Genomic DNA, 26,678 nt, shown 5'->3' on the forward strand with positions numbered 1-26,678 from the left:
GGCCTATTCAATTCAAGTAAATCTAGGGATTTAAACAATAAGCAATGTGGGCAAAAGATGGCAAATTCAACCATATATGGAGGCATGACCTGACTGACTGAACGGACGGGTTTTGCAGGTTTTCATAGTAAACTGCGACCTACAGTATACTGTCGCAATAACAATAGGCTAGCATTAATTGTCTGCAAATCATGTGGATTTAAGGTGACAGAAATATCGCTTGTATGGGACAAGTGGGAAGGGACGGGGTTAGCATCTTACTTGAGTTGCTATTAAATGCCTTGATGTCACATTTGACCATAGGCCTAATATTGCCTATTATTTTGTTATTAAACCCCTCTGGCGTCTTACATTTTGTTTTAAAATTGGTCATGGGGTAAATGGGTATGGCCGACTTGGTACAGTAGTGTAGCCTATAGGGGATATTTATCTATTTTAACAGGCTTAAAAACACAACTTGCAACAGAAAGCCAACTTTGTGGACTAGCCTGCCAGTCACAATGTGGGACAGGGTCTCAATTTGTGGGACGCCTGAAAAGTCTTGAAAATGAGGCACTGTTCCACGCAAAGGGGGACATCTTTACTATAAGTCTAACTTGCTATGGTAGATATCTATAACCTCCAGATAGTGGTACTCTGAAGGAAAATGTTATACAGTTATGGGGTTGCAAAATTAGATATGCTATCTAACATTGATTGATTGATTGAAATATTTATTAACAGTTTGCAGAATTTACAGTACATTTCAAGCACAAACTCAATACAAAGACTGTTAACTGTGAGTGGACGACCCAATTAAGCATTACACTTGTTTACAACAGGGTCCACATTGTTCAATTCATCAAAACATTGGAAGCTTCAGTCTGCAGCTGTCATCATAGTGTACAGTGCCTTGCTGCACTGACCTACTACATGTATATAGATTTATTACAAACCTACATAAGCCTATGACAAAAAAAAACAATGAATCAATCAGAAATACTACATGCAACACATTATAGGCCTATAGAGGAAGCTGTTTGTATGCATAAACAAGCATAACTTAATTGCAAATAAAACAATATTCCCGGAATATTACCTGTTGTAAGTGGCGATATACACAGAACAGGCAAACCCCACGTACAAGCGCTCGTACAGAATCTACAGATGAGTTATATTAAATGCAATAGTTGTAGACAGTATTTTCCTCCATTACGCACGAGACGCACGACCATAACATTCCCGGGGGCGCATGGGTAGTTTGGGTATACCCACCTGACGTGGGGGGGGGGGGCGTCATGTCCGCCTGCAAAAATGCTAAATTCTGATTAGTTGGGAAAGGGGTGTGATTGACAGGAGTCACAGACAGGACCCATCATTCTTCTTTTTCCGTGTGCTGAACGCTTGCTTTTTCACCCGCATGTTCCAGGAAGGCCCGTCCAGAAGTCAGAGGTAACGACATTGCATGCACAAAGTAGGCCTAAGGCGATTTTAGGTCTTGTTTTGGTAATTTGCACAACAAGCCAAACGATGTTGGTTTATCTCTAGCCCTGGTCCAGTGCTTACAGCGAGTCTCTCTGGACCAGGGCTAGTTTATCTCGTGAAATGGTGTCTCGCTTCTGAAAGCAGAGCAGGCCTTGCATGGATAATGGCGCATAAGGTCCGTTTCGTAATCCACGTAGGGCAGTGGTTCCCAAACTTTTACATTTCAGGAAATGAGTAGGACCCCCAAATTGACACTAATTTACCCGCGGACCCCCATTTGAAAAGATATGCCAGGGACCCATACGAGAATATCTTTACGGCTCTAGCAGTGATTCTTAATTTCAACGACCATGCTGAACTCGGTAGAATCTGCACATGACTCGCTGATAACAAACTATCCTTACACCTGGGAAAAAGAGTGGGTGACAATATTATCACACGAAAAGATCAAATTACCTACCTAGGTTCCATCCTGGAGGCCAATCTTTCCGGTGATAAAATGGCCACCAACGTAATCAAAAAAGTCAATCAAAGAACAAGATTCCTTTACAGGATCTCCTCACTGGTCAGCAAAAACACCTTGAAGACCTTAACAGGAGCCCTCGTACAAGGTTTCTTTGACTATGCATCCACCTCTTGGTACCACAGCACCTCAAAGGCCCTTAAAACAAGGCTCCAGACCTCCCAAAACAAACTGGTCAGGCTCCTACTTGGCCTCACCCCCCGAACCCACCTCACCCCTGCCCACTTTGACAGGCTGGGATGGCTTAGGGTCAACGACAGAGTACAGCATCTTGCAATGGGTCTGGTCCACAAGATTCGTTACACCACCAAGATACCCATGTACCTGTCTAAATACTTCCTTAATGTAAACGAAGTCCACACCCACAACACCAGAGGGAGTGCAACAAACCATGTACAACCCAGATTCGGCACAAACAAGGGACTAAATTATTTTCGCTCCTATGCCACCAAAATGTGGAACGCCCTACCAACAGTCATTAAGACATGTGAATCCCTTGACTCCTTCAAAACCGCTCTCAAAGGGCACCTACGGATGGCTGCAATTCGAAACTGGCCTCTGTAAGATCTGAATCCCCCCCACCCCACCCCCCCCTTTCCCCTCACTGTATATGTATCTTTTCATGAATTCCTGTTCTGTTCTTTAGCTACATAGAAATGTCTATTTGTATGTCTCTAAATGTTTTGATGAATTGAACAATGTGGACCCTGTTGTAAACAAGTGTAATGCTTAATTGGGTCGTCCACTCACAGTTAACAGTCTTTGTATTGAGTTTGTGCTTGAAATGTACTGTAAATTCTGCAAACTGTTAATAAATATTTCAATCAATCAATCAATCAATCAATCAATGCATATAGTGTTTTACCTATACTTGTGAGGACCTCTGCTTGGATTCATGGTGAGTGGGGCACCGACGATCTGCAAGCTCACAACGCGCTGCATATGTACGAAACACTTGGAGCTTGCCAAGCCGTGTATATCCACGGCGAGCCGTACCTGTACTATATTTTCACCTGTATTTTGAGATTTTTCCTGTACTTTTAAACAGAGAGAGGGGGGGGGGGAGGAGGAGGAGGTAAAGTGTCTAGTTATAGTGAGAGTTGAGGGGGGCGAAGGGGGTCATCAGCCTCTTTTGTTTGAGTGTGCTGGGTCGTTACTACAACAAGAACAACAGATCCACCTGTTGGTGGCGCTGTAACTGGCCAATGTGAAAAGGGTGGGATATATTCCTCAGCCTAGTATGAAAGTCTGTGAAAGATTCCACGTAAATTGCACACTGCCTTCATGATTTGAGTCATTTTCAAAAATCCACCTGTTGGTGGCTGTTCTCCTGTTGAAGTAGACCACTGGCCTATGAAATAATGCAGGACCAATGTGAACTTCCTTTTGTTTTGTTTATTTAAAAAAAACATGTACAAAGGCAATTTAAATAAATGTAAGCCACTTTAGCATATTTAATATAACAGAAATGCAATTAATATGTGTAAATGGCTCAATTGAATAACAACATTAGCTGACCCCTAGGCCTGGTCCAGTGCTTACAGCGAGTCTGCACTGGACCAGGGCTATAGCTGGCCCCCATTTAATGTCATTTCTATCTCTGGGACTGGGACCCCAATTTATCATCATCATCATACTCTAATTCAGTCAATGTCTGTCTGTGTGTCTGTGTGTGTGTGTCTGTCAGAAACATCGCCGTAGCTCCTCACTGCCTGCACCAATCCTTCCCACTTTTCACACAGGCATTGACCATAATAATATGGTCTTAACTATATTTAAGGCAAATATCTCACAACGGGTAACGGACTAGTATTGTAAAATCAATGTTAATTTAACTCCCTCAAGGACCCCTGGGTGACCAGATCATAGTGCTGTCACAGTCCTTCTTTGTAAACATTTCAATGGTTGCCTCACTTGCCTGACAGGTTGAGTCAATACACTTTACAAAAACACTAAACATGACATGTGGATGCTGCAAGAAATGAAGTAGTTTTGGTGCCTATACATTCAGTACATACACATGTATACTCTGACACATCCACAATATATTGTACACTACCTAGTGCAGGAGTCTTCAACAGGGGGTCCGGGACCCCGACCCCTAGGGCAGTGGTTCCCAAAGTTGGGTCCAGGAACCCCCAGGGGTCCTTGAGCGAGTTCCACGGGTCAATTTGGTTCCGTTTGTACACTCCCAGTTAGTTAAAGTAACATTGATTTTACAATATCAATTGGGGGTCCCAGAGTAATGCATGTCAAACTGGGGGTCCTTGAAATTAAACAGGTTGAGAATCTCTGCTAGAGCCGTAACATTTTTCTCTTATGGGGGTCCTTGGCATATCTCTTCAAATAGGGGGGTCCGCACGCTAATGAGTGTCAATTTGGGGTTTCCTTGACATGAAAAAGTTTGGGAACCACTGCCCTAAGGGGCCAAGAAACTGTTGCTGTCTCAAAGAGATGAAGTAGGCCAGATGTTCAAAAGACTCACACGGGCTGAGTGAGAAATCTGTTTTATTTTAACAATCTGCACATTTAGTGACATTCCATGTATCTGGCATCCACGGGCCGACAGCCTGGAATAAACTCCCAATGCACCTTAGACTGGAACCCTCCCTAGATGTTTTTAAAATACAGTTTAAGACCCACTTTTTTACTCTTGCATTTGGCTGAGTCTTTTTTATGTGTGTGGCTGTGTCCGAGACTCCGAGCACGAAAATAGCATTATATCGTTTGTTCACCAGCAAGTGTCACTGTTGCACAGCCTAACACACACACACACACACACACACACACACACACACACACACACACACACACACACACACACACACACACACACACACACACACACACACACACACACACACACACACACACACACACACACACACACACACACACACACACACACACACACACACACACAGATGTTTGGTGTTTTTAGCATTTTTTGTACTTTGACTGTGCCTTGATTGTTATGTTTTTTCTTCTTTGTTTTATATATAGTTTTGTCTTGTAAAGCATTTTGCGCTGCACTCGGGTCACGAAAGGTGCTCTATAAATAAAATGTATTATTATTATTATTATGTTCCTCCTCCAGATCACAGCCCGAGTGAGTGTAGACAACAGGACCAGAGCACTGGTGAAGGGCCTGCAAAGTCGCTGACATAAAGGTCCTCACCGGCAGAATCGAGGAACTTGGCTACCATCTAATTGGGTTCCTACAAACTCCAGGAGTTGCCATACGGTCAGTTTCTTTTGCCTGTGATAGCTTTTAGTTTTTCCAATTCACCTATACTAAACTAACCAAACTTAAAGGTGCACAAAATACGAGCCACATACCTACCACAGCAACTCCAGCCGATTGCAAACAGGACCGAGAAAAAGAAAAAAAACACCATGTTACTTTCTTTTAACAAATACAGGTTTACCAAACAAATATTACTAAAAAAGAGACACCATATAGGAGTATGGGCTCAGTTTTAGCAACAACCAAACAAGAAAGAGATACCAAGTGAACACAGTACAAGCTCAACTTTCTTTTGGAAAACTGACAAACACTTAACAATATGCACTTAACATGGGTACTTTTGAAAAGCCAAAAACCAGGTGAGATCCCAACTAATGGGTTAATTTTTGGAAAAATAAATCCAAATTAACGGGTTCACTCTTACCAACCAAAAGACCAGACATGCCACCAATTATTAACTTTGGGTTCACTCTTGAAAAAATCAAGATCCCGGACGAGCAACCAATTATGTTACGAAACGGTTCAAGTATAGGGGTTTTACTGCCCGTAACATGTATGAAAGAACAACACGGCTCATGAAAGAGTATTTGGTTTAATACTCAAATGACAATAAATAACAAAGTGGCTTAAGTGCATCACAAAATGGTGGACAGAATGGCTCTGTGAGCCCAGAATTATGGAGTGACTTACATGGCGGATGAACAAACGACACAACCTAACACACAGACAAATGGAACTACAACTAAACCTGACATGAAACACATAAGCAGTCGGCTGGAGGGAAGGCCACACGCTGGAGTGCTCCCACACCACACGCAGCAGTGTTCCCACCCCGAAGTCCAGACAGAGAGTGAGCTTTATAGTCCAGGAAGCAAGGCCTGAGCTGCCACAGGACCAATCCGAGGGCTGATCAGGCTCCAAGCCACGCCCTCCTCAGGACGGCAACACATTAGGGACAACAATGCTCAGCACCTGCAGGGGACAGAAGCAACAACCAGTACCAGGCAACATAATAGGCACTCCTCCTATAACCTAGTACCTGCTAAAAACCTACTAATAAATATATATATAGATATGATAGCCTCAGCTCTATATATATTTATTATCATTAATCAAACATAATCAAAACAGCCAACAGCTGTCACAGATGCCTATTTTGCAGTTAAAACCCATTCTGACCTGAGATCAGATTCTAAAAATGTCTTCTACATCCTGACAGTTTTCTGAAAAAGCTATGTTTCTATGTCAGTCGTTCTTCGATTAAAATAAATAAATAGCAGACCTACAAGCTCGTAGCGCGCCACTCGGTGGCGTGCTATGAGCTTGTAGATCTGCTATTTTTCAATAGCTAAATGCATAACATGATGCTAATTACCAAAAGGGGTTCCCGCCCAAAATGGGTTAAAGGGTTAGTTCAGGACTTGTTCCACCACTGCTCCTAAACCTGCCTCCTTCCCTCCCTCCTCTCTCCTCTACCTCCACTTCATTGTGCACTGTATCTAGGAGAGTAACCATAACATCCACACCATGGCTTTCAACCGTGCCTTTCTGCTGCTTCTACACGCGTGTTCCCTGACCTGCGGCGTGTGGGCCAAAGTGGAGCTGGCGATGGAGAAGAGCGTCGAGGTGTACTTGCATGACTCGGCACAGATCCCCTGCCGGTACAACTTCAGGGACGACAACACGCCCAGCCTCGTCATGATCCAGTGGTTTGTGAGGGCCGCCAGCGGCAAGCGTGTGCGGATCTATTACGGCGACGGCATGAGCCAGAAGGTGGACGAGAACACAGAGTACAGCCATCGCATATTCGCCATCTCGGAGCAGCAGGACGTGCAGCTCGTCGTACAGGATGTTAAGCTGTCTGACGACAGAGAGTTCTTCTGCCAGGTCAATGGACTGGCCGCGGGCACCGCCGAGGGCAAGACACACCTCCGGGTGTTTGCTCCGCCAGAGGCTCCGCTGATAGAGGGTGTCCTCACTGGAATCTCTGTGACCAATGAGCTGCCGACAAAGGTAGCGACCTGTGAGGCCCGTTATGGTTTCCCCAAAGCCAACATCACCTGGTACAAGGACGACATGCCCCTGCTGCCCGCTCACCAACGTGTCAACCTGGTCACCCGGCAGCCCACTGGCTTCTACACGGTGCAGAGCGAGCTGCAGTACAAGGTGACCAAGGAGGACATGGACAGCCACTTCTCCTGTGAAGTCAGCTTCTTTGTTCCCGGTGCCGTCCGCACGGTGGAGTCCGAGCGCATCAACATCACTGTGCACTATCCCACCACCACGGTGGAGCTGTGGCAGGACTCTCCCCGGGTTCCCGTCAAAGAGGGGGACACCGTAGAGCTCCGTTGCCAGGGAGACGGAAACCCCCCGCCACCCCTGGTCTTCAGCAGAGAACAAGAGCCGGAGGTGGGATTGGACAGCAGCGGAGGAGACACGTTGGTCCTGACAGAAGTGACGCGCAGCGACACTGGAGTCTATCAGTGTCGCTCTCAGGATGAATACGACCCAGTCACTGGAGATGTGCAACTCACCGTGCACTACCTGGACCCAGTCGTGATGATGCCCAAAGAATCTGAGATCGTGTTCAGAGGAGATAGTCTGGCTGTGTCTTGCAATGCCCTCTCCTCTCTAGACACCTTCACTGTCTGGTTCAAGGACGGGACGCTGGTAGGACAAGGCCACACACTGTCCCTGCAGGACGCCACGTATGACACGTCAGGAGAATATGTCTGTAAGGTGACCGTTCCTGCCCTGCCAGACCTGCACACCACTGGAATCGTCCACATCATTGTCCAAGGTGCACCCCAGATCAAGGATGTGGCACTGGAGGAGGCAGAGGGTCACCTGGTCAACCTGAGCTGTGAGGCCTACGGACACCCACTGCCCACCATCTCCTGGAACATCGTTGGCAGCCAGATCTGGCATGAGGTGGTGGTGAACAGGGCCAATGAGAACACAGCTCACAGCGTGGTGTCAATCAATGTGACGTCAGACATCAGCGTGATGTGCAACGCCTCCAACGACATGGGAACAGAGATCAAGGCCTTCAGCATCAAAGCCATCCCAATGGTCACCTCTGCAGCTCCCTACTCACCTGCCGAGGACAACGGGGTGATCACCGCAATGGTTATCCTGTTCATCCTGCTGTTGGTCACCTTGGTTCTCTACTTCCTCCTGAAGACGGGCAAGATTCCCTGCGGACGCTCCGGAGAGCAGGAGAGTAAGTGGGTAGAGCTGTGAGCGGGCCAGCTGAAACACAATCTGTCCCTGCGTGGGAGCCTCTGGAAGCCCCCCATCCTTCCAACAGCAGCAGCACTACCACCACCATGCTGAGCCCACTGAGGACTGGCTTCTGCATCCATCACTTCAATGTACCCATCTCTAGTTCTCAACGGTTTTCTTTATTATTATTTTTTGTTCCATTTGTACGCTCTCAGATTTTTTTTGTTGCCAATTTTTTGGGGAAACAATACATAATCACGCACCAGTATATAGACACACATGATTCATAAACACACACAAACACACCAACTGTCAACACATACGATGACAAAGACCACAAGGTGTGTACATTTCTCTCTGTTTTTTTTTAAAGATGTTTGAATCGATGGTTCTCCAGGTTTTTATTTTATTTTTCCCCCCAAGAGATGTGTAGTCGTTTGCCGTTTTGCGTGTGAAATTTACTTTAGCGTGTGACATTTAATTTTGCTAACAAATACAAAAAATTAATTCAATATTCAATTAGTCAACACACCTTTCATGTATATTCAGAACAAGTGGTGGTTGAAGAAATTCAAAATGCAAAGCATTTAAAATGGCCCTCGCTAGTTAAATACATGCACAATGTCATCCTCCTACGTTACTGTTTTGCCATTATGATGAAACAAAAACAAATCATCATGGAGCATTCAGACAAATATGTTTTTTTGCAAACTACTGTTAAGCTTTTCTATTGTTTGCAAATAGTTTCAAACACAGATTGTCTTCTTTGTTTAGTTTTTTGACAAGGCTGTGCATTAGTAATAATCTGACTTGAGACTTGTCTTTTATTCAGAAGAAAGTTAAATTTTCACAGTTTTTGGGAGAATGTCCAGGCATATCTTTGACATGTTAAGCTGTAGCCTATCATTTTGGTTACTGCAGCCAGCCACGCCTGCTCTCTGTTCACATCGGGCCGAATCCTCGTAACTTCATAATTCAGCTCATTATGTTTTTTACCTTTTGCCCTAAATCAATGCCCACTACTGCGTCACACTACAGTGTCAGACAAAAGTAGCTAAAATTGCCTGTCTAGAAGCACATATCTGCTATTTTTCCTTTTTTCACCTTTATAGTATGTAAAACGTGGGGTTTCCATGCAACATGTAGGAAGCGAAGATAATAGACTTTTTGCCTTTTTGTTCTGCTGGCTGGCTCTACTTTGGATGTGAGTTGTGTAGTTGTAAACAAGCATTTATTTATGCTTTCCTTTTCTTTCTCTATTTTGAAGTGAAAACTTCTGAACCAGCACTGTTCCAATTTTTTTGTTTTTGTTTTTGTTTTAAATGTGTGTAAATTAAGAACAGGAAATGTTGTTATTTGATGCTTGCAACTCCCTTTTTTGCAAGAAAAGCAATAATAATAAAAAAAGATTCAAGTTGAAAAGGGTGTGTTTATATTTTTGGACTTCAAGCTGTATGAAATACTTGCCATTAATGTAGTGGTTGCAAAGCTATTAATTGATTGCCTGAGTCCCATGGCGGAGTCCCCAATAGTTCTGGTCATTTAGGGGCACTGGGGGCCACTCATTGAAATTAAATAATTCCACAAAACTAGCATGATTTGTATTGTTAACCTATTTCTACGATATATGGTAGAAATAGGTTAACAATACAAATGACGCTGCAAATTATTGAGCAACTTTCGTTCAACTTTGGCCCCTCTGTCCATAAATTATGATCCAACTCCACCCTGCCAATCAGTGTGTGTGTGTGTGTGTGTGTGTGTGTGTGTGTGTGTGTGTGTGTGTGTGTGTGTGTGTGTGTGTGTGTGTGTGTCTGTGTGTGTGTGTGTGTGTGTGTGTGTGTGTGTGTGTGTTAACTTGGGAGAGTGAATTAGATGGATGATCCAAGATTTGGGTCACAAGGTGGCGGTAATGCACCAAAATCTGGATGCCAGCTGCGGTAAAACAAAAAGAAGAAGAATAGGGTTGTCATTGTCACACGAGCCAAACTGAACTAAGAAAATAACAAAATACAGTAGTGTTGAGCGTTTTATTGCCTTTTAAAACTGTATTTGTGTGATTCTACTCTTTCTACATCCTTAGAAACAGCTTTTTGAATCCAAAGGGAGTGGTGAAATAAAATTACCGTAGTAGACTAGACTTACTAGACTAGAGAGAATGGGTGAGAGGCTCATGGCTGAGAGTTCCCTGGATCCAAAGTGTCCTAAAGAAGTAAGTCCTAGCATAAATTATGGTGCACTGCACTTGTCAAAGGTGATGTCATTCTGTCCCTGGGAAGACATTTGTTTCAATCTTTTTCTTGTGCCAATGTATGTCATATTGTGAAGAATGAAAGTCAACTGCAACAACTCCAAAAGTGGAAGGTGTCAATGTCTGGGATGTGGCTGGAAGGAGCTAAATAAGGTAGTAAAGGCATTATGATTCTTGGTTAGGATCTGCCAAGAATCTGTGATATGTCATTATATGTATAACACCTGCATTCTAAGGATGGCTCTGAAAATAATCGGGTAACCCTAGCTCTCACCCAGCCAGTGCACTTTTTATCCCACTTCTTCAGGGAAAAGGTTCTAAAGTATTTAGAGCAAACCACTAGTTTCTGTAACAGCACATATCCTGAGGCAGTGATGAACCATAACTTTCCATCATCAGTTCAGAACATTTCTTTTTAACCACCTGAACCTTAATTATTACCTATTCTGGGAATGTCACAATAGGCGAATATTTGGCAAAGACAGCAGGTTATGAGCCAACAAACACCATTGGGCATTTGGGACAAGGAAGTAATTAATATAGGGTTTAAGTGTTAATTGCACCAGTCATTTCTGTATTTTGTTGTTTTGTGTGTATTGCATTTCATTATAGTGTTTTGTCTCCTGTGTTCACACCAATTCAATGACTCTTGAGTTGATTCAATTAGTCTTGATACAGTTCTAACTTTGGCCTTCAATCATGATCCTCTCATGTACTTACCGCATCTGCCCTCCAGGTGTCAGTAGTGACTGAGCACTAGTGTTGATTTTGACAGCAAATTTCGATTTAGTTTTTTGTCATCAGAAATGTTTGTTTTAGTCGACTAATTATAAGATTGTATGCACTGTGACGTGTTGTGAGATTGTAGATTTGCTATTTTCAGCATGCAACCAAGCATACAATGACTCGTCTTTTAGTTCTACTGGATCTCTTCTCCACTAGTCCCTCCCTATAACATTTATTTTTTAATTTGTTGACAAAATTGTCAATATATTTACTTAGATTTAGTCATCATATAGCTTAGTTTTTATTTAGTTTTCGTCTGTGATTAATGTTTTTATTTTTTTTCCCTTCCTTTCTTCGTCTTCTTCTAGCTATGACGTGTTCAGGAACTACTGCTGCCGGGAGCGAGGGCCCTATGGAGCGAGGGCCCTATGGAGCGAGGGCCCTATGGAGCGAGGGCCCTATGGAGCGAGGGCCTATGGAGTGAGGGCCCTATGGAGCGAGGGCCCTATGGAGCGAGGGCCCTATGGAGCGAGGCCCTATGGAGCGAGGGCCTATGGAGCGAGGGCCTATGGAGTGAGGGCCCTATGGAGCGAGGGCCCTATGGAGCGAGGGCCCTATGGAGCGAGGCCCTATGGAGCGAGGGCCCTATGGAGCGAGGGCCCTATGGAGCGAGGGCCCTATGGAGCGAGGCCCTATGGAGCGAGGGCCCTATGGAGCGAGGGCCCTATGGAGCGAGGGCCCTATGGAGCGAGGGCCTATGGAGTGAGGGCCCTATGGAGCGAGGGCCCTATGGAGCGAGGGCCCTATGGAGCGAGGGCCCTATGGAGCGAGGGCCCTATGGAGCGAGGGCCCTATGGAGCGAGGGCCCTATGGAGCGAGGGCCCTATGGAGCGAGGGCCCTATGGAGCGAGGCCCTATGGAGCGAGGGCCCTATTGAGCGAGGCCCTATGGAGCGAGGGCCCTATGGAGCGAGGGCCTATGGAGCGAGGGCCTATGGAGCGAGGGCCTATGGAGCGAGGTTCCACTACCTAGGCGACTGCACAAGATGGCAGGCCATCAGGGCATATTCTGCTGCACCAGGAGTTTGTCCTGGGAAAAAGACCTCCACCAGGTAGGATACCGGTATAATATATTATACCCACATACTGTAGGCCTATGTGCAGCGTGAAATCATATAAATAAAGTGTTCTACAGTATGCAAGAGTCAAACTCACTCAGGATTTTACTTTACTACTACTGTAATATTTCAGCGTTAACTTTCCGCTCACCTGTGTGATACAATGGTTGTTTTATACCCAGACTCGTTGAAAGCATTCAACATCTTGTTGAGAAACCTTTTTGTATTTTATTTTCACTCTGTCCTTGATTCATTCTTTAAAGAACTCAGTTCAGATGGTCTTGCTGGAAAGATCACAGGCACTCCAGTTGAAAATAAGCAGGATGGAGCTCTAGAGTTGTAATTGTTGTTGTTAATTTGTTACAAGGCCTATACTTTGTCTGTTCGTAAACATACCTTTTCCATAAAATTGCATATTATGCAGGATGTTTTGTAGTATTAGGAATGACGCAAATGATTATATTGATCTCCTCAGTCTCATTTCTCTGCGAGCCTCCTGACACCACTAGACGTTTGTGTGAAAGACCGATTTGCTCACCAATCAATACACTCATGCACAGGCACTAACATACTACATTTCCTGAGAGGCTATGTCAAGGCCAGACGCCGCGTGCATGCATGTGCACTGCATGTGCACTGCATGCGCACTGCATGCGCACTGCATGCGCACTGCATGCGCACATACATGCCTGCCTGTGCATGAGGGCTCCACTACTTCCCCCAACCTTGAAGGCAATCTCCTAATTGGTACAAAAATCTGTGTAGGGAGTTAGAGTTCTGAGAAAGAGAGAGAGAGAAAGGGAGGGTGAACAAAGTGAGAGGGGGACAGAGAGGTGGGGAGAGAATTGAGTACACAAGGTAAGGTGGTGAGAGAGAGAGGCAGATGGAGGACGAGACAGAGACAGTGGAGGACGGTGCAGAGACAGAGTTAAAAAGGCGCACTCCTCCTTATTGGCTCTGGTGTCTACTCCACCCACACACCAAAGGTCTTCTCCTATGAGTCAGTCTTCCTTCCTGGAGGGGAACGGGAGGAGTTGCTGAGTCGTCCTGAAAGAACATCATGTGATCACGGAGCTTTTGTTAATCAGTTCTACGGGTGCGTTCCAGGTGACCATAGGGCCCCGCAAAATGGTGACGCTGTATCGATATTGTGATGGGAGACTGTTTATCGTCTGGTGTTTTGGATAGCGTGACAATGGTATCACAGTGTAGTGTGTAGTCTTTTTCTGGTTTTAATCACGTTAGCCCTATTTTATGCTCTGAAAAAGTGATATTTGCTTTTGTCCATATCGCCCAGCCCCTATAGGTGGCGCTATGTGATGTTTCAGGTGGCCATGAAAATGCAGCATGACACCTTGACAAAACTCTGACAGTTTCATGGGAGTGCGTGCGCTTGTCGCTCTGCTTGTGTCCATAGTATACCTGCTGCGGTTCTCAACCTATTCTTTATGGAGGGACAGACAGTAGAGTAGGCTGACAGGAAATGGGGAGAGAGATGGGCGGGAAGACATGCAGTAAAGGTCGTCGGGATCGGGAGTCGAACCCGCGGCACACTGCCAGACTGGATTTGCCAGCCAAGGTGCCTGGACCACTGAGCCATGGCCCAGAACCTCCACATGATTATTGTTCTTGAATTTAGATATGACCATTGACAGGGTTGCTGTGATTTAACTTCAGTACTACTTCAGTACTAATAATATAGTCCTCACTCCTTTGGGGTATTTCTTGTCACTGTACATTTGCACACGTGTAAAATGTGTCCACCAAATGTACCCATCCAAACAATTAGGTAGTAGAGATGCTCCGATAATCGGCCATATCGACCGATATTCACTCTGATCGCTAATCGGCATTTACCCTATCTGTGATCGGCAATTTACCTTTTTGACTCTGCTGGAAAATGGCACATACTGTATCAGAAATATGTAAATGATACAGTATATCACTTAACTGATTATTCGATTTCTCAAATTGAATAGGATTCCTTTTAGAATAATGGATGGTGGTCAAGTAGCATGAGCCAATTCTGTTCTGAGGTTTATTAAGAGGCTTTACCATCAGATGTCAGCTGAACCTCTAAAACAATAGGATGCAAACTGTCCAGTGACGCACTGCGTTAGGCAGTGGATGCCAGGTCTGTTTCTGTTGAGTCACTGTTGGCAGTGTCTCACAGTCGGAGAGAGAGAGAGAGAGAAAAGGACACTGCCTGGTAGGTACAGGAACTGGGAGGCCGGAGAATGCAAATTGAGCTGGTTTAGTTGTAGTTTGGCTACAGGCTGTCAACCAACATGGGCTTCCTTTTCTTCTCTTACACAATTAGGAAGGACACACATCCTCAGCGCACACCCAGGCTGTCATGTGTCAGCATAATAGAACGAGACAACAGTGGCCAATAAATACCATACATTCACTTAGCTCTGGTCCATAGCTCTAATGCGTTTCATTTAGAGCTATGTTACTCTCAACTTCCGCCGCTCGCATGAATGCAGACCAGCCTCTACTCTTTAGCGTAAATAAAAAGAACGTTTTTGCTACTCACCAAAACAAAGGCGAGTTGTGTCATTAGAAAGCCTACTTTCCTTAGTGGACGCACTCTGAGCCCCCCACCACACGTATAAACTGTACTTTTTGGATTTTGTTTCCACCGGGAAAAAAATATTTTTAGTTACTCCGCTGCGCCCTCTACCGATATTGCCCAGAGAACTGCCTCATAGAGAATATTTTTCCTCCGGTGAAAAAAAATCCCTTTCTGGCCAAAAAGTACCGTTTATACGTGTGGTGGGGGGCGGGGGGGGGGGGGGGGGGGGGGGGGGGGGCTCAGAGAACGTCCACTAAGGAAAGTAGGCTTTCTAATGACACAACCAGCCTTTGTTTTGGTGAGTAGCAAAAACGGTCTTTTTATTTACGCTAAAGAGGAGAGGCTGGTCTGATTTCGATTTGAGATTTAAAACGGAAAGTTCCATAGCCTTACTGCGCAGGGCAGAATGGTAGAAGCAGTAAGGCTATGGATCAGAGCTAACATTCACCCATCTCTAGTCATTTCCCAGCAAACACTTTTTCACACTCTTCAGTGAATAATAGATTATTCTAACTGAATTGTATACTACGTCAGTACGTCTATATAATGCAGTGTTCACTAGCTGACATTTAGAACTACACTTATTTTAGTTTGAAGACTTCAGTTCAGGTTCAGCAGGCTCCTCGCAGGTGTGCTGGATTATCTACTGACATACAGTAATTCATCATTCTTGGCCCTGATAGCATCCAGGATGGGCACAAGTACACAATATTTACATATTATAAACCTATTGTTATTTACAATATTAGGCTGTTGATGGTATAATGATGACATTTTTTATATTATTAGTATTACTCCAGATTTGAACTGCACAAACTAAAATGTAAGTCATGAAGCTAATTAAGGAAAATGTGCTTTTTTCCCCTGCCTGACCAAATTAAGCTATTAAACCATAAAACTTTAATGAGCTTCTTGAGGTGGTTGGTATTTAGTTTAGCACAAGCCTACAGACATTGAGTGTAGTTCTAATTATGGACATTCATGCCACTGTGTCAACAGATGGGGACCGAAGTGAGTGAGGATTATTGTAATTCACCTGTTTAATGTCATGAATCATGATCTTATTATCTAAACTGGGCCCATAAATTCCGGCTTCCCTGCAATCCGGTTTAAGTGTGCCTTTGAGATTAGGCTTGTCCTTTCACCCACCAAATGTTCCCTCTCCCTTGACAGGTCCTAACACAAGAACCCCCAGTGGTCAGCCTTTGAAATGATGCCGTCACTAATGAGTCCTAATCTCCAAATGCCACTTTGTCTATTTATTTACTGATCAAGGCCTTATTTCTCCTAGGGAGGCGATGGAGATTAAAATAGTGTGCTAGCTCTTGGCAGGGGAAGCTGTTGTCAGCCTCCTCAGCCCTTCTTTATTGGCCCTTATTAGGGCAGTGAACTGACTTCTCCATTCTGTAGGCGTTTAACTGATGGTTTTATCCAGAATAACTTTCAGAGAGTGAGAAGGACTGCACAACATTTTAAAATGGTGAAAATAGTCAATCTCCATTGTAACTTTAATTGTTTTACCAGTAAGTTAGATATTAGAAGTAGAATCAAATGGGACCTTCAAATCATGTTTAGTGGCCCAGCTCAAACATCTGGTCACCTAGGCTGCTGAGGCAGCCTAACGGCGTGCCGCGGGTTCGACTCCCGATCCCGACGGCCTTTGTCTTCCCCCCCCCATCTCCCTCCCCAATTCCTGTCAGTCTACTTTCAACCTATCAATAAAGGCAGAAAAAGCAACAAAAAAATAAAAGTAATCATGTTTAGTTGCAGGTTTAGATGCAGGGATGAATGCGATCCTTTGGCTATGCACTTTAAACAGGCAGGCCACAGTATCAGCCAATTGCTATGTATAGGCATGGACAAATCAGGAGCACCGCCTTTTTGATTGATTGATTTATTTATTAACAGTTTGCAGAATTACAGTACATTTCAAGTAAACTGTAATCTTTTCTTTTTTTTTTAAACAAAATGGCATGTAGTTCATCAAAAGTCCCAGACGGTGTAAGATTAAGTCTCCCTGATATTTGTTCACCTCCTGTATAATAACACAGTTCTGGGTTGTGAAGCCATGGAGGAAATATGGCATGTCACTGAGTTCTGTGTGTTGCTCTCACATTCCTCTGAGCTCCATTCAACGCCCACCGGTCTCACTACTGTACCAGTTCTCATCGCTACCAGCGGTATTTCTCAGGGGAAAGTCTGCCATTGCCGTGGACATCACCAAACGCACGCACACAACAGACACAGGCAAGCGGGAACAGCACACACCCACACATGGAAACCAGTGTACACACACTGTTGACTGTAGCACAAATAAAGACATGGACACACGCTCTCACTCTCGATGTCACACACCAGTCTTGGGGGAGTTCTACCATTGTATCGGACAAATGTCAACACACCCACACAGCTTGTCACATAAGCACAAAGTCACACACTCATCCGCACACATTAGCAGATTTCCCACATTTTCAAATGCCCACATATACACACACTCATTCACTCATAAACCGTAGCTGTCAAACAGAAATCACGTACCGGTATGTCCAAAACACTTTCAGGAAATGAGGAAAAATAACCTGTGTTCCAATGCAGTAACAAGCTATTGTTAACACTTTTCATTGGTTATATTTAGGTTTATTTATGGTTGGAATTGAGTCGCTGGCAGTGCCAGGAAGTTAGGTTTGTCAGTAATAATGTACTTATTTCACATATATACGGTATATGTGATTATATGATCAGCATTGTAGAGACAACCGGTAATACTGTTAGTACTATAATACAACTTGTGTTGTGCCTCACTGCTTCTTTTGGTTTTCGTTTTGTGTAAGTGGAAGTGCATGCTCCTGTACTGTACGTCTTGGTGGGGGTGGGGGGGTGGGCGGGCGGGTAAATACAGGTGTGTGTGTGTGTGTGTGGTGTGTGTGTGTCACCTGGTATCCATATTTTGGGCATGTCATTGGAAACACATTCTCCCTGCATGCTGCAGTCATGGCACCCATCACAAGTGTGAATTTGGACATGCATACGTGCAGAAGGTCATCCTGGAATGTTTGGAGAGTGGTTTACGAGGAACATGCTACCATTCTGGACGACTGCCCCACAAAAGAAGAAAATATTCCAATGTTCTCCTTGAGAAAATGTCAAATTTCAAGGCTGTGAAAGGATGTTCAGCCCCCCCCCTTCACCATGGAGATCCCTGACCCTGGTAACTAATCACCGGTGACCACGATACGTGTTTGATTGGCCTCCGAGTGGATTGTAGCAACTGACCGTGCTGGGTTTCATGTGTGCTGTGATTGGACGCATGCTAGACCTCATTAAGGTGGCCTGACCCAGGGCTGTCGAGGTCAGGAGGTCACAGCAGAGGACCAGCTGGTGTAAACAGTGAGGAAGACGTCCTGTCCACTGTGGCCAGGCCTAGATTCATTAGGACTTTGGACTCATGGTCTTGACCTGCTCTGCAACCGTGCAACGTAATGTGTCCCGAGACAACCTATACTATTGTTTATTTGTTTTAAGCTGTGTTTGTGTTTTACCTCTGAAGGGCATGTCAACCAATTGATTGTGTAAGATTATACTCCAACCAGAGCCTGAAAATGGATCATTCATTCATTCAGAGATTGAAAGTATTCGTGTCTTCCTCTCTCTATATATAGGGGGGTGTTGGGTAGGGATGCACCGATCCGGCTTTTTGGCATTCGATACCGATTTCGATACATGGGGGTCCAGTATCTGCCGATACAGAGTACCGATCCGATACCCCCCACAAAGAAACGTAATAACCTATTAAGCTGTATGCCTCACTGTGTGGAGTCTGGAATCATTATTTTGTGTAAGGCAACATCAAGGCTTGACTTAAACATTACTTTCCCAACTTTGTAAAACAAAATGTAACAAACACAGATATAAATGCACTGAATTATTTATTAAATAACTGTGCAACAATTAGACCAGGTTAATGTGTGCGCAGGCTAGCCTGGCTGCATTCCACATGTTATACTGTCAATACTACACTGCTGTGTCACAGAGGAGGTAGAGTTGTTTTCATACTGTAATTACACATAATTATCGGATCGGATAATGGATCGGCCACCGATCCGATACCCGATCTAGAATTTTAGCCTGGATCGGCGCCGATCTCCGATACGAGTATCGGATCGGTGCATCCCTGGTGTTGGGGGGGGGGGGGGGGGGGGGGGAGAAGCTTTTTTGCAGTGGCTTTGAGACGGCGTAGCCTTGGATGAGGGGGGGGATCAGATCCGCTGATGTGTTCGGCCGTCCGCACAACCCTCTGCATTGCCTCGCGGTTGATGTCGGTGCAGCTGCCATACCAGGCAGTGAGGCAGCCCGTCAGAATGCCCTCTGTGGTGCCTCTGTAGAAAGCTCTTGGGACTTTGGGACCCAGGCCAGCTTTCTTCAGTTTTCGGAGAAAGTAGAGGCGTTGTTTGCTTTCTTCACCACCCGCTCGGTCTGCACTGCCCAGGTGAGGTCCTCTGTGATGTGCACCCCCAGGAAATTGAACTCTCTGACCCTGTCCACGGTTGGAGCTGAACAAAGCAACGAAGTCGTGGGTGTAGAGAAGGGGCTTGAAACGCATCCCTGAGGGTCGGAGGCAGAAGTTGTTTCTGCCACCTGACGTCTTTCTGTAAGGAAGTCAAGAATCCAGCTGCAAAGGCTTGGGTTTAGACCCAGATTCCTTAGCTTGGTGTCGACTACCCATAATGGTGCCAAGCAAACTAGCAAAATGTACTATAGTCATACTGAAAAAGTGACAGCAGCGCAGGATCAAATTAGTGAGTCCTTTCTGTACAAGAGTTTGACAATTGCACCCTGGTGCAGAAAATGGGTATCCATGGGTGGTATTCAAGTGACCTTTCAAACCTCTTAGTTGCCAGTGACTGTATACTAATAATATTATATTTTTCAGTTTTCTTTTATTTTGTAAGGACTTTTGAAACACACATTACTCCTCCAGATTCTGTCCAAAAAGCTTTCAAAGTATGCAGGATTGGCCCCGTTTTGAACAAAAAGTCTCAAATCATGAACGCAGCGTGCAATTTATGTGAAATCTTTCACGGACTTTCCTACTAGGCTGAGGAATATATCCCACCCTTTTCACATTGGCCTGTTATAGCACCACCAACACAGGTGGATTTGTGCAAAACACATTTTTGGAACAAAATGCCTCAAATCATGAACGCAGCGTGAAATTGACATGAAATCTATCACAGACTTTCCTACTAGGCTGAGGAATATATCCCACCCTTTTCACATTGGCCTGTTATAGCACGACCAACAGGTGGATTTTTGCGAAACACATTTTTGGAACAAAACGCATCAAATCATCCAATTGCCATCCAAGGCGTAAGAAGAAATGGCACCCTTTTCACATTGGCCTATTATAGCGCCACCAGGAGGCCACAACCTGACCTGCCCAGACCTGTGCCTTTACCTTATTATTATAACCTGCAACCTGCTGGATACCTGGGTTTATGCCCTCTCAGGCACAGAAGAGTTTCGCTCATGGCTGAGAAAAGGTAGAGAAACTGGCAGCAGTCCAAACCATCATCACAGATTACAACTTGTCCAAAATGCAGCAGCTAGAGTTTTAACTAGAACTAAGATGAGAGAACATATTACTCCAGTTTTGGCATCACTGCACTGGCTTCCGGTTGTTTTTAGGATTGATTTTAAAATTCTGTTACTTGTCTATAAAGCTCTCAATGGTCTCGCACCTCCGTACCTCCGTGACTGCCTACCTAGATATGTCCTTAGCCGCCCCCTCAGGTCCTCCAATGCTGGCCTACTTGAAGTGCCTAAAAGAATGTGCACAAAAAAGTATGGTGAGGCAGCTTTTTGCTTCTACAGCCCAACAGCCTGGAATAAACTTCCATTCGAGCTCAGACACGCACCCTCTGTAGACATTTTTAAATCTCAACTCAAGACTCACCTCTTCACCCTTGCTTTTAGTTGAGTTTTACTATGCACGTTCCTACCCTGCCCTGACTGATTTGCTGCATGTGGTGTTTTTATTTGTTTTTATTTATTTAATGTTCTTATATTCAATTTTGTTCTCTGCCATTGTTCTATCATTTTAACTACTTGTGTTTTATTGTATTTTATTTTTGTGTCCTGCCCTGTGAAGCACTTTGAGCTGCATTTATGTATGAAAAGTGCTATACAAATAAAGTTTATTATTATTATTATTATCATGGTGCCAAGGTCAGGCCTCTGGCCAATGCAGAGAGAGCATCTCTGCTCCAGCAGCTTCCACCACCTCGTACAGCACTCTGTCCATTGTTCCATGATTTTCACACACCAATTCAGTAAAGTGAATTGCCATTGGATGATTTTCACAGCTAAATCAAACATATCATTTAAAAAAGCATGAACATGCTTCACATACAAACCGATGACGATATAGAAAAGTAACTTCAACAGAAGCACTAATGTCATCTATTTCATTCATATTATGGCATGCAAATGTAAATCTGCATGCATGTAAATCGTTTATTGTGCTGTGAATAATTAACATATGGTTGAAGCAGTAATACAATCTGTATGGTAGGGTATGTTTAGGTTAAGTTATACAATTTACAATCACGGCAATAATACAATATGCACATATTTATATCTGCAGTGGTTTGTCTCCCAGCCTAAACTACTCTTCTATTGAGAAATGTTGACCGTGGTGTCAGGTATTAACACCTACTGGTTGACAAAAGTCAATAAACTAAGCAGAATGATCACCGGACTGAACATTAGATGCACCACCACCTTTATTGTATAGCTCATTGTATGGGAGATTAATCGGCAAACACATCGGTATCGGCCGATTCTAGTTGTTTTTCGATTAATCAATCAAACCGATTAATTAATCGGTCCTGTGTGTGTGTGTGTGTGTGTGTGTGTGTGTGTGTGTGTGTGTGGAAAGTGTGAAAGAAAATAATTAAAGGGATCCTTTTAATAAGCTACGCTGTCACTGAAGCATGTTGGTGAAGCACTTCATATATTGGCTACTGCCATGCAGAGAGAGAAGACTGTTTCTAGAACCTTAATTTCACCATGCTGGCGGAAACACACTGTTTGTTTTTTAACCCTTGTTGTTTTTTAATCTTCATGAAATAAAGGATTTTTCTAGGGCCTTGGACCCTCTTTAAAGTTTGCCACTTTCTTACCTTCTCTCTGTGAGTCACTCTGTGTAGCGGTCACAGCAGGCCCCGGAGGCCAGGAAATCTTTTTGTCCAGCTCTGCAACTCTTGAACACATTCACCCAAACATGTTGATGAGCCTTCAGGCCACTGCAAAGAGTACAACCTGGCATTGATCAGGGCAAGAATTCGATGGATGCTGACAAAGGGTTAATGGTGTCGGAGACGACAGAGAGGTGTGTGTGTGTGTGTGTGTGCGTGTGCATGTATGTGTGCGTGCATGCGCGTGTGTGTGTGTGCGCACGTGTGTGCATGTGTGTGTGTGTGTGTTTGCGGTGCCCCTCACACACATCATTAACAGTGTGGGCTCCCTCGGGCTAATTGGCACATACCAGTGTATCTGAAAGGTGTCTGTGTCATCAAAACTAAATGTTGAGTCAGTGCGTGGTTTACTCCTCCATGTTCTTGCCCCCCCCCCCCCCCCCATCCCACACACCCCCCCATTTGACTAAACTGCAAAGTCTCATTAAAATGGAAGAAATGGCATATTTGGGAGTGTTTTGTTTTTTGCATTTTAAGGTATGCACAGTTATCCTTAACTTTCATCTCTTCTCCTCTCCTCTAGGATGGAGGTCTACCTACAGAACACCAGCCTGAAGACCATGCTGGACCAAATGTCCTCAGCAGTGCTACCGACCCTCCGTCGCATTATGAGGTATCTCCTCGTCTTCAAATGTCTTAAAGGTACACTATCACAAACATGTCCACTGTATATTTGTTCTGTTGTATAGGGGAAATGTTCAAAATAGTAATTTGTTTCTATAAACTATGATAGTCATCAATAATTAACTGAAATCCACCGAAACAGTGTGCTTAGATGATCAATCAAGCTTAAATGCCTTATGCTTATGCAATCAAGAATAGGTCAACCATGATATAGTTGTCATTTCTCGTAATATCAGTAATAATCAGTATTGCAAATGAATTAACTAGTAAATAGATCAAAGTTGTAAATTTTATGTCAGTTAATCAAGTAGTTTAACTGCTTATTCTGCTAGACTAGTAGAGTCTAAAGGGATGGACTGACAAAAGCACAAACTGTTACAACTGATTACCTTACATGACACAACAGCAGGTGCTAGTTCATGTCCTAATGAGGCATTATAGACTGATCTACAAGCCTTTGCACTTACCCCTGAGCACACGACACTCATTATTAGTCGTTGTTAGTCGCATAATACACTTTTTAAGACTTGGTAGAAAACACAATTAAGCAAATGGGGTTGTTAAATCAAAAATAATTTGATTAGTATGCAAGTTTTTCTACTAATGTATCTTTTGCTATTAGTATTCGTTCTGTGTGTTGAGAGGAGAATTGAGAATAGGGGTATTTGTCATGTAATGTTATCAATGAGTGTGGAACGCGTATATCTAGTGTGCGGCTGAGCATAGACATGCTAACGCCCCACCTGCCTCTGATTGGCCTACTGACACTGCCCGTCTTGACTGTACACTGTTTGTACCGCATCGCTGAGCACATGTAACTGGTTGTAATGATAGCTAAGGGGTCTGAGCTCATGTAACTGGTTGTAATGATAGCTAAGGGGTCTGAGCTCATGTAACTGGTTGTAATGATAGCTAAGGGGTCTGAGCACATGTAACTGGTTGTAATGATAGCTAAGGGGTCTGAGCTCATGTAACTGGTTGTAATGATAGCTAAGGGGTCTGAGCACATGTAACTGGTTGTAATGATAGCTAAGGGGTCTGAGCACATGTAACTGGTTGTAATGATAGCTAAGGGGTCCAAGTGCTTTGGATAAAGGCGCTATAAAAATGCACTATTTACCGTTTTACCTGCTGCTGTTGCACCCTCCTACCGGCAAGATATGACCCAGCCCTACACCCCTTCCCACATATTTCTATATGCAAGTATAGCAGTGTCTCAGAACCTCAGCCTGATGGCCTCAAAGGTCTAATATCTCCCCCGGTCCATAGAGATATCCCTTTGGTCTAGTGGTTAAGATGTTGGACTTTCATGCGGGAGACCCGAGTTTGAATCTCGGGCGTTACACAACCACAAGACATCTTTACCTATGTTCCCTAAAGACGACCTCGCCAAGCGTCCCAGATTCCTCTCCCTCTTGGCTCTGAAGCTATGGAATGAACCCTCCCTATCAGGCAGGACTGTGGCTTTGCTTCCCAATTTCTGCCACAGTCTGAAAACTCACCTCATCACACCCTAGCACGCCTTATTTCCGTGTCATTACTTGTTCCTTACTGCCTGCATTCTTGCCTATACTATTTAGATAGATGCTAGTTATACTAAGCAGATAAAATGTTGGTTTGTATGCTTTTTGCTTGTTTGCAGTGAAATTTCTCTAGAGGATACGGGACAGCAACTCGTTTTCAAGGGGGTCCTCACTCCTCACTCGCTATGTAAATGGCACCTGCAATCCTAGCTAGTTTTCTTGACTGCTTTCCCCGTTGTTGGTTGATTAGGTTTCTACTTCTGATCTGACACTTACTTTGCAAGTCTCTGCATGAGAGCTCTACTAAATTTTAAATTGCGTTTTTGGCAACAACAAACCTGGCACATATTTTACACACCCCACTCATACACAATTGTGAACAACTCAAACGGCACCACAAATGAAGTGTCACCAAAGAATCTCCTCCTGTGATTTATAGCTTCTGCCAATTGTGCCATCGATTTTCCGCTCCATTCTTTCCCTTCCCATTGACGGTCTAGTCAGATTTCACAGCATTCATTCCAGCTTTTCAGCCCCAATCAACGTGAATGATACTTCACAAGGAGTCATACTACCAAGATTAAAATGTAAATGTTTAATTCCTGTTCTGTCCATCTATGTTTTCTGTCTGTGCTTATTGATAAGAGTTCACTCATAACCAGCTTTGTTTGTAAGTTGTTGCCTTAGGCTTAGGCTAATCCTTCTAGAACAGGGTCTGTATATATCTAGGGTTCGAAATGGTCAGAAGTAGACCTATCACAGCTTAAGCCGATACGGGCATGCTGTCATGAAACTGAGCCACCGTTGTCCATGAAAGCCTGACATGCCAGGTAAAGTGAAATTCATGAAGAGCGTCAAAGTTGCTGTGAGTCAACTGACCTCTGTCTTGATCCTAACCATGAAGGCACTTGGGATGGATTGTGAGTGCAGTAGGAGCGTCCGAGCCGGACCGGAGCAATCATTCCAGCATGTCATGGTCTGATTCATGGCCCTGCGTTGCCTAAACGTGGCACTGCTCTGGAATGTTCAGTGAAGACAGTGGTGCTGGCGTGACAAATGCTGTAGGTGCGTGTGAGACGGTAACTTGAAAGCGGTTTAAAAAAGAAACCCATTCCTGATGGGAACAGGTGCACAGCAGCAGAGCTTCTCTGTTCCCAAGTGCCTCTCGGGGGCCTGGCGAGCTTAAAGGGATTGTCTGGATAACAATACACTAGAGCGTTTAAGTGTATGACAGATATGCCATTCAGTCAGTGGAAAGGTAGGGAGTGTTAGAATATATTTATGAGTTAATGGTTTAGAACAGGTGCTGGAGAACAAACAATATTCACAGAACAGTTGTTTTAAAGTCATCTCTAAGTATCCCAGAGGGGAACAAAAGGTCTCTGATGCTGTCTCAAAGCCCAGAGAGGCTTGGTGCAGTTACAACACGGTACTTGTGTTATACTGGAGCTTGTCCAATAGAATCCAGCTGGACCAGATTGGCCTGTCAGAGTGCACTTGAGAATCACATTCATTAGGTTACTTTGCCCAAAACTACGAAGGCTCTACTGCCCTCTCGGTGAGAGAGGGAAAAACAGTTCAGAACATTGTTCAAAAATATATAATTTTGTTGCATAAACATTGCCATTGAGATTGAGATTTACACTTTTAAGTTATGCAATCCGAGTCAGCCACCAGGAGGATCTATACTTAAGCACTGGAGTTGAGTGCTTTGTCCACCACTGGTTTTGACCTGTGCCACTCGGGGAGAGGGGGACCGGCCAAGACAGATCTACAAGGGAAATGAGACATTAATGCTGACCAGTCGTCTTGTGTAATGATATCCTGTTGGTGTTTAGCGCTATAGGTCAGATGTCATTGGTTAAATGGTGCCTGGCAGCCCCAGGAAACAGGAAATGAATGCTTGTGGGTGCATGCCGTACCACCACCATTTGTCGGCTGATTTAATTGTGTCAGGAACTGTCTTCACTTCTCCTCCTCTTCCTCCGGAGAAGGGAAAGAAAAAAAAAGAACAGGTTTGAATTGTCTTTCCTCATGGTGTTCCCTAGCAACCGTTACAGTCCCCCAGTTCGTTTACAATCTCCTCAATGCGTGCGCACCCACGTCCACGACTAAATCTGTCCCTGATCTCGCGAAACAAAACA

The 26,678-nt window shown here is 44.3% G+C and overlaps 1 protein-coding gene across 1 annotated transcript; it reads left to right on the top strand.

Moving 5' to 3' along the window:
• Positions 1-6,761: 6,761 nt before the first annotated feature.
• Positions 6,762-8,477, top strand: LOC310853151 (cell surface glycoprotein MUC18-like; the record flags this gene model as incomplete). The annotated part of the gene is made up of 1 exon (XM_083757389.1): positions 6,762-8,477. The coding sequence occupies one exon, from the start codon at positions 6,762-6,764 to the stop codon at positions 8,475-8,477; it is 1,716 nt and encodes a 571-aa protein (XP_083613515.1).
• Positions 8,478-26,678: the final 18,201 nt, after the last annotated feature.

This window comes from Protomyctophum parallelum (genome assembly GCF_964188405.1).
Source record: "Protomyctophum parallelum genome assembly, chromosome: 22".
Lineage (NCBI taxonomy): Eukaryota > Metazoa > Chordata > Actinopteri > Myctophiformes > Myctophidae > Protomyctophum > Protomyctophum parallelum.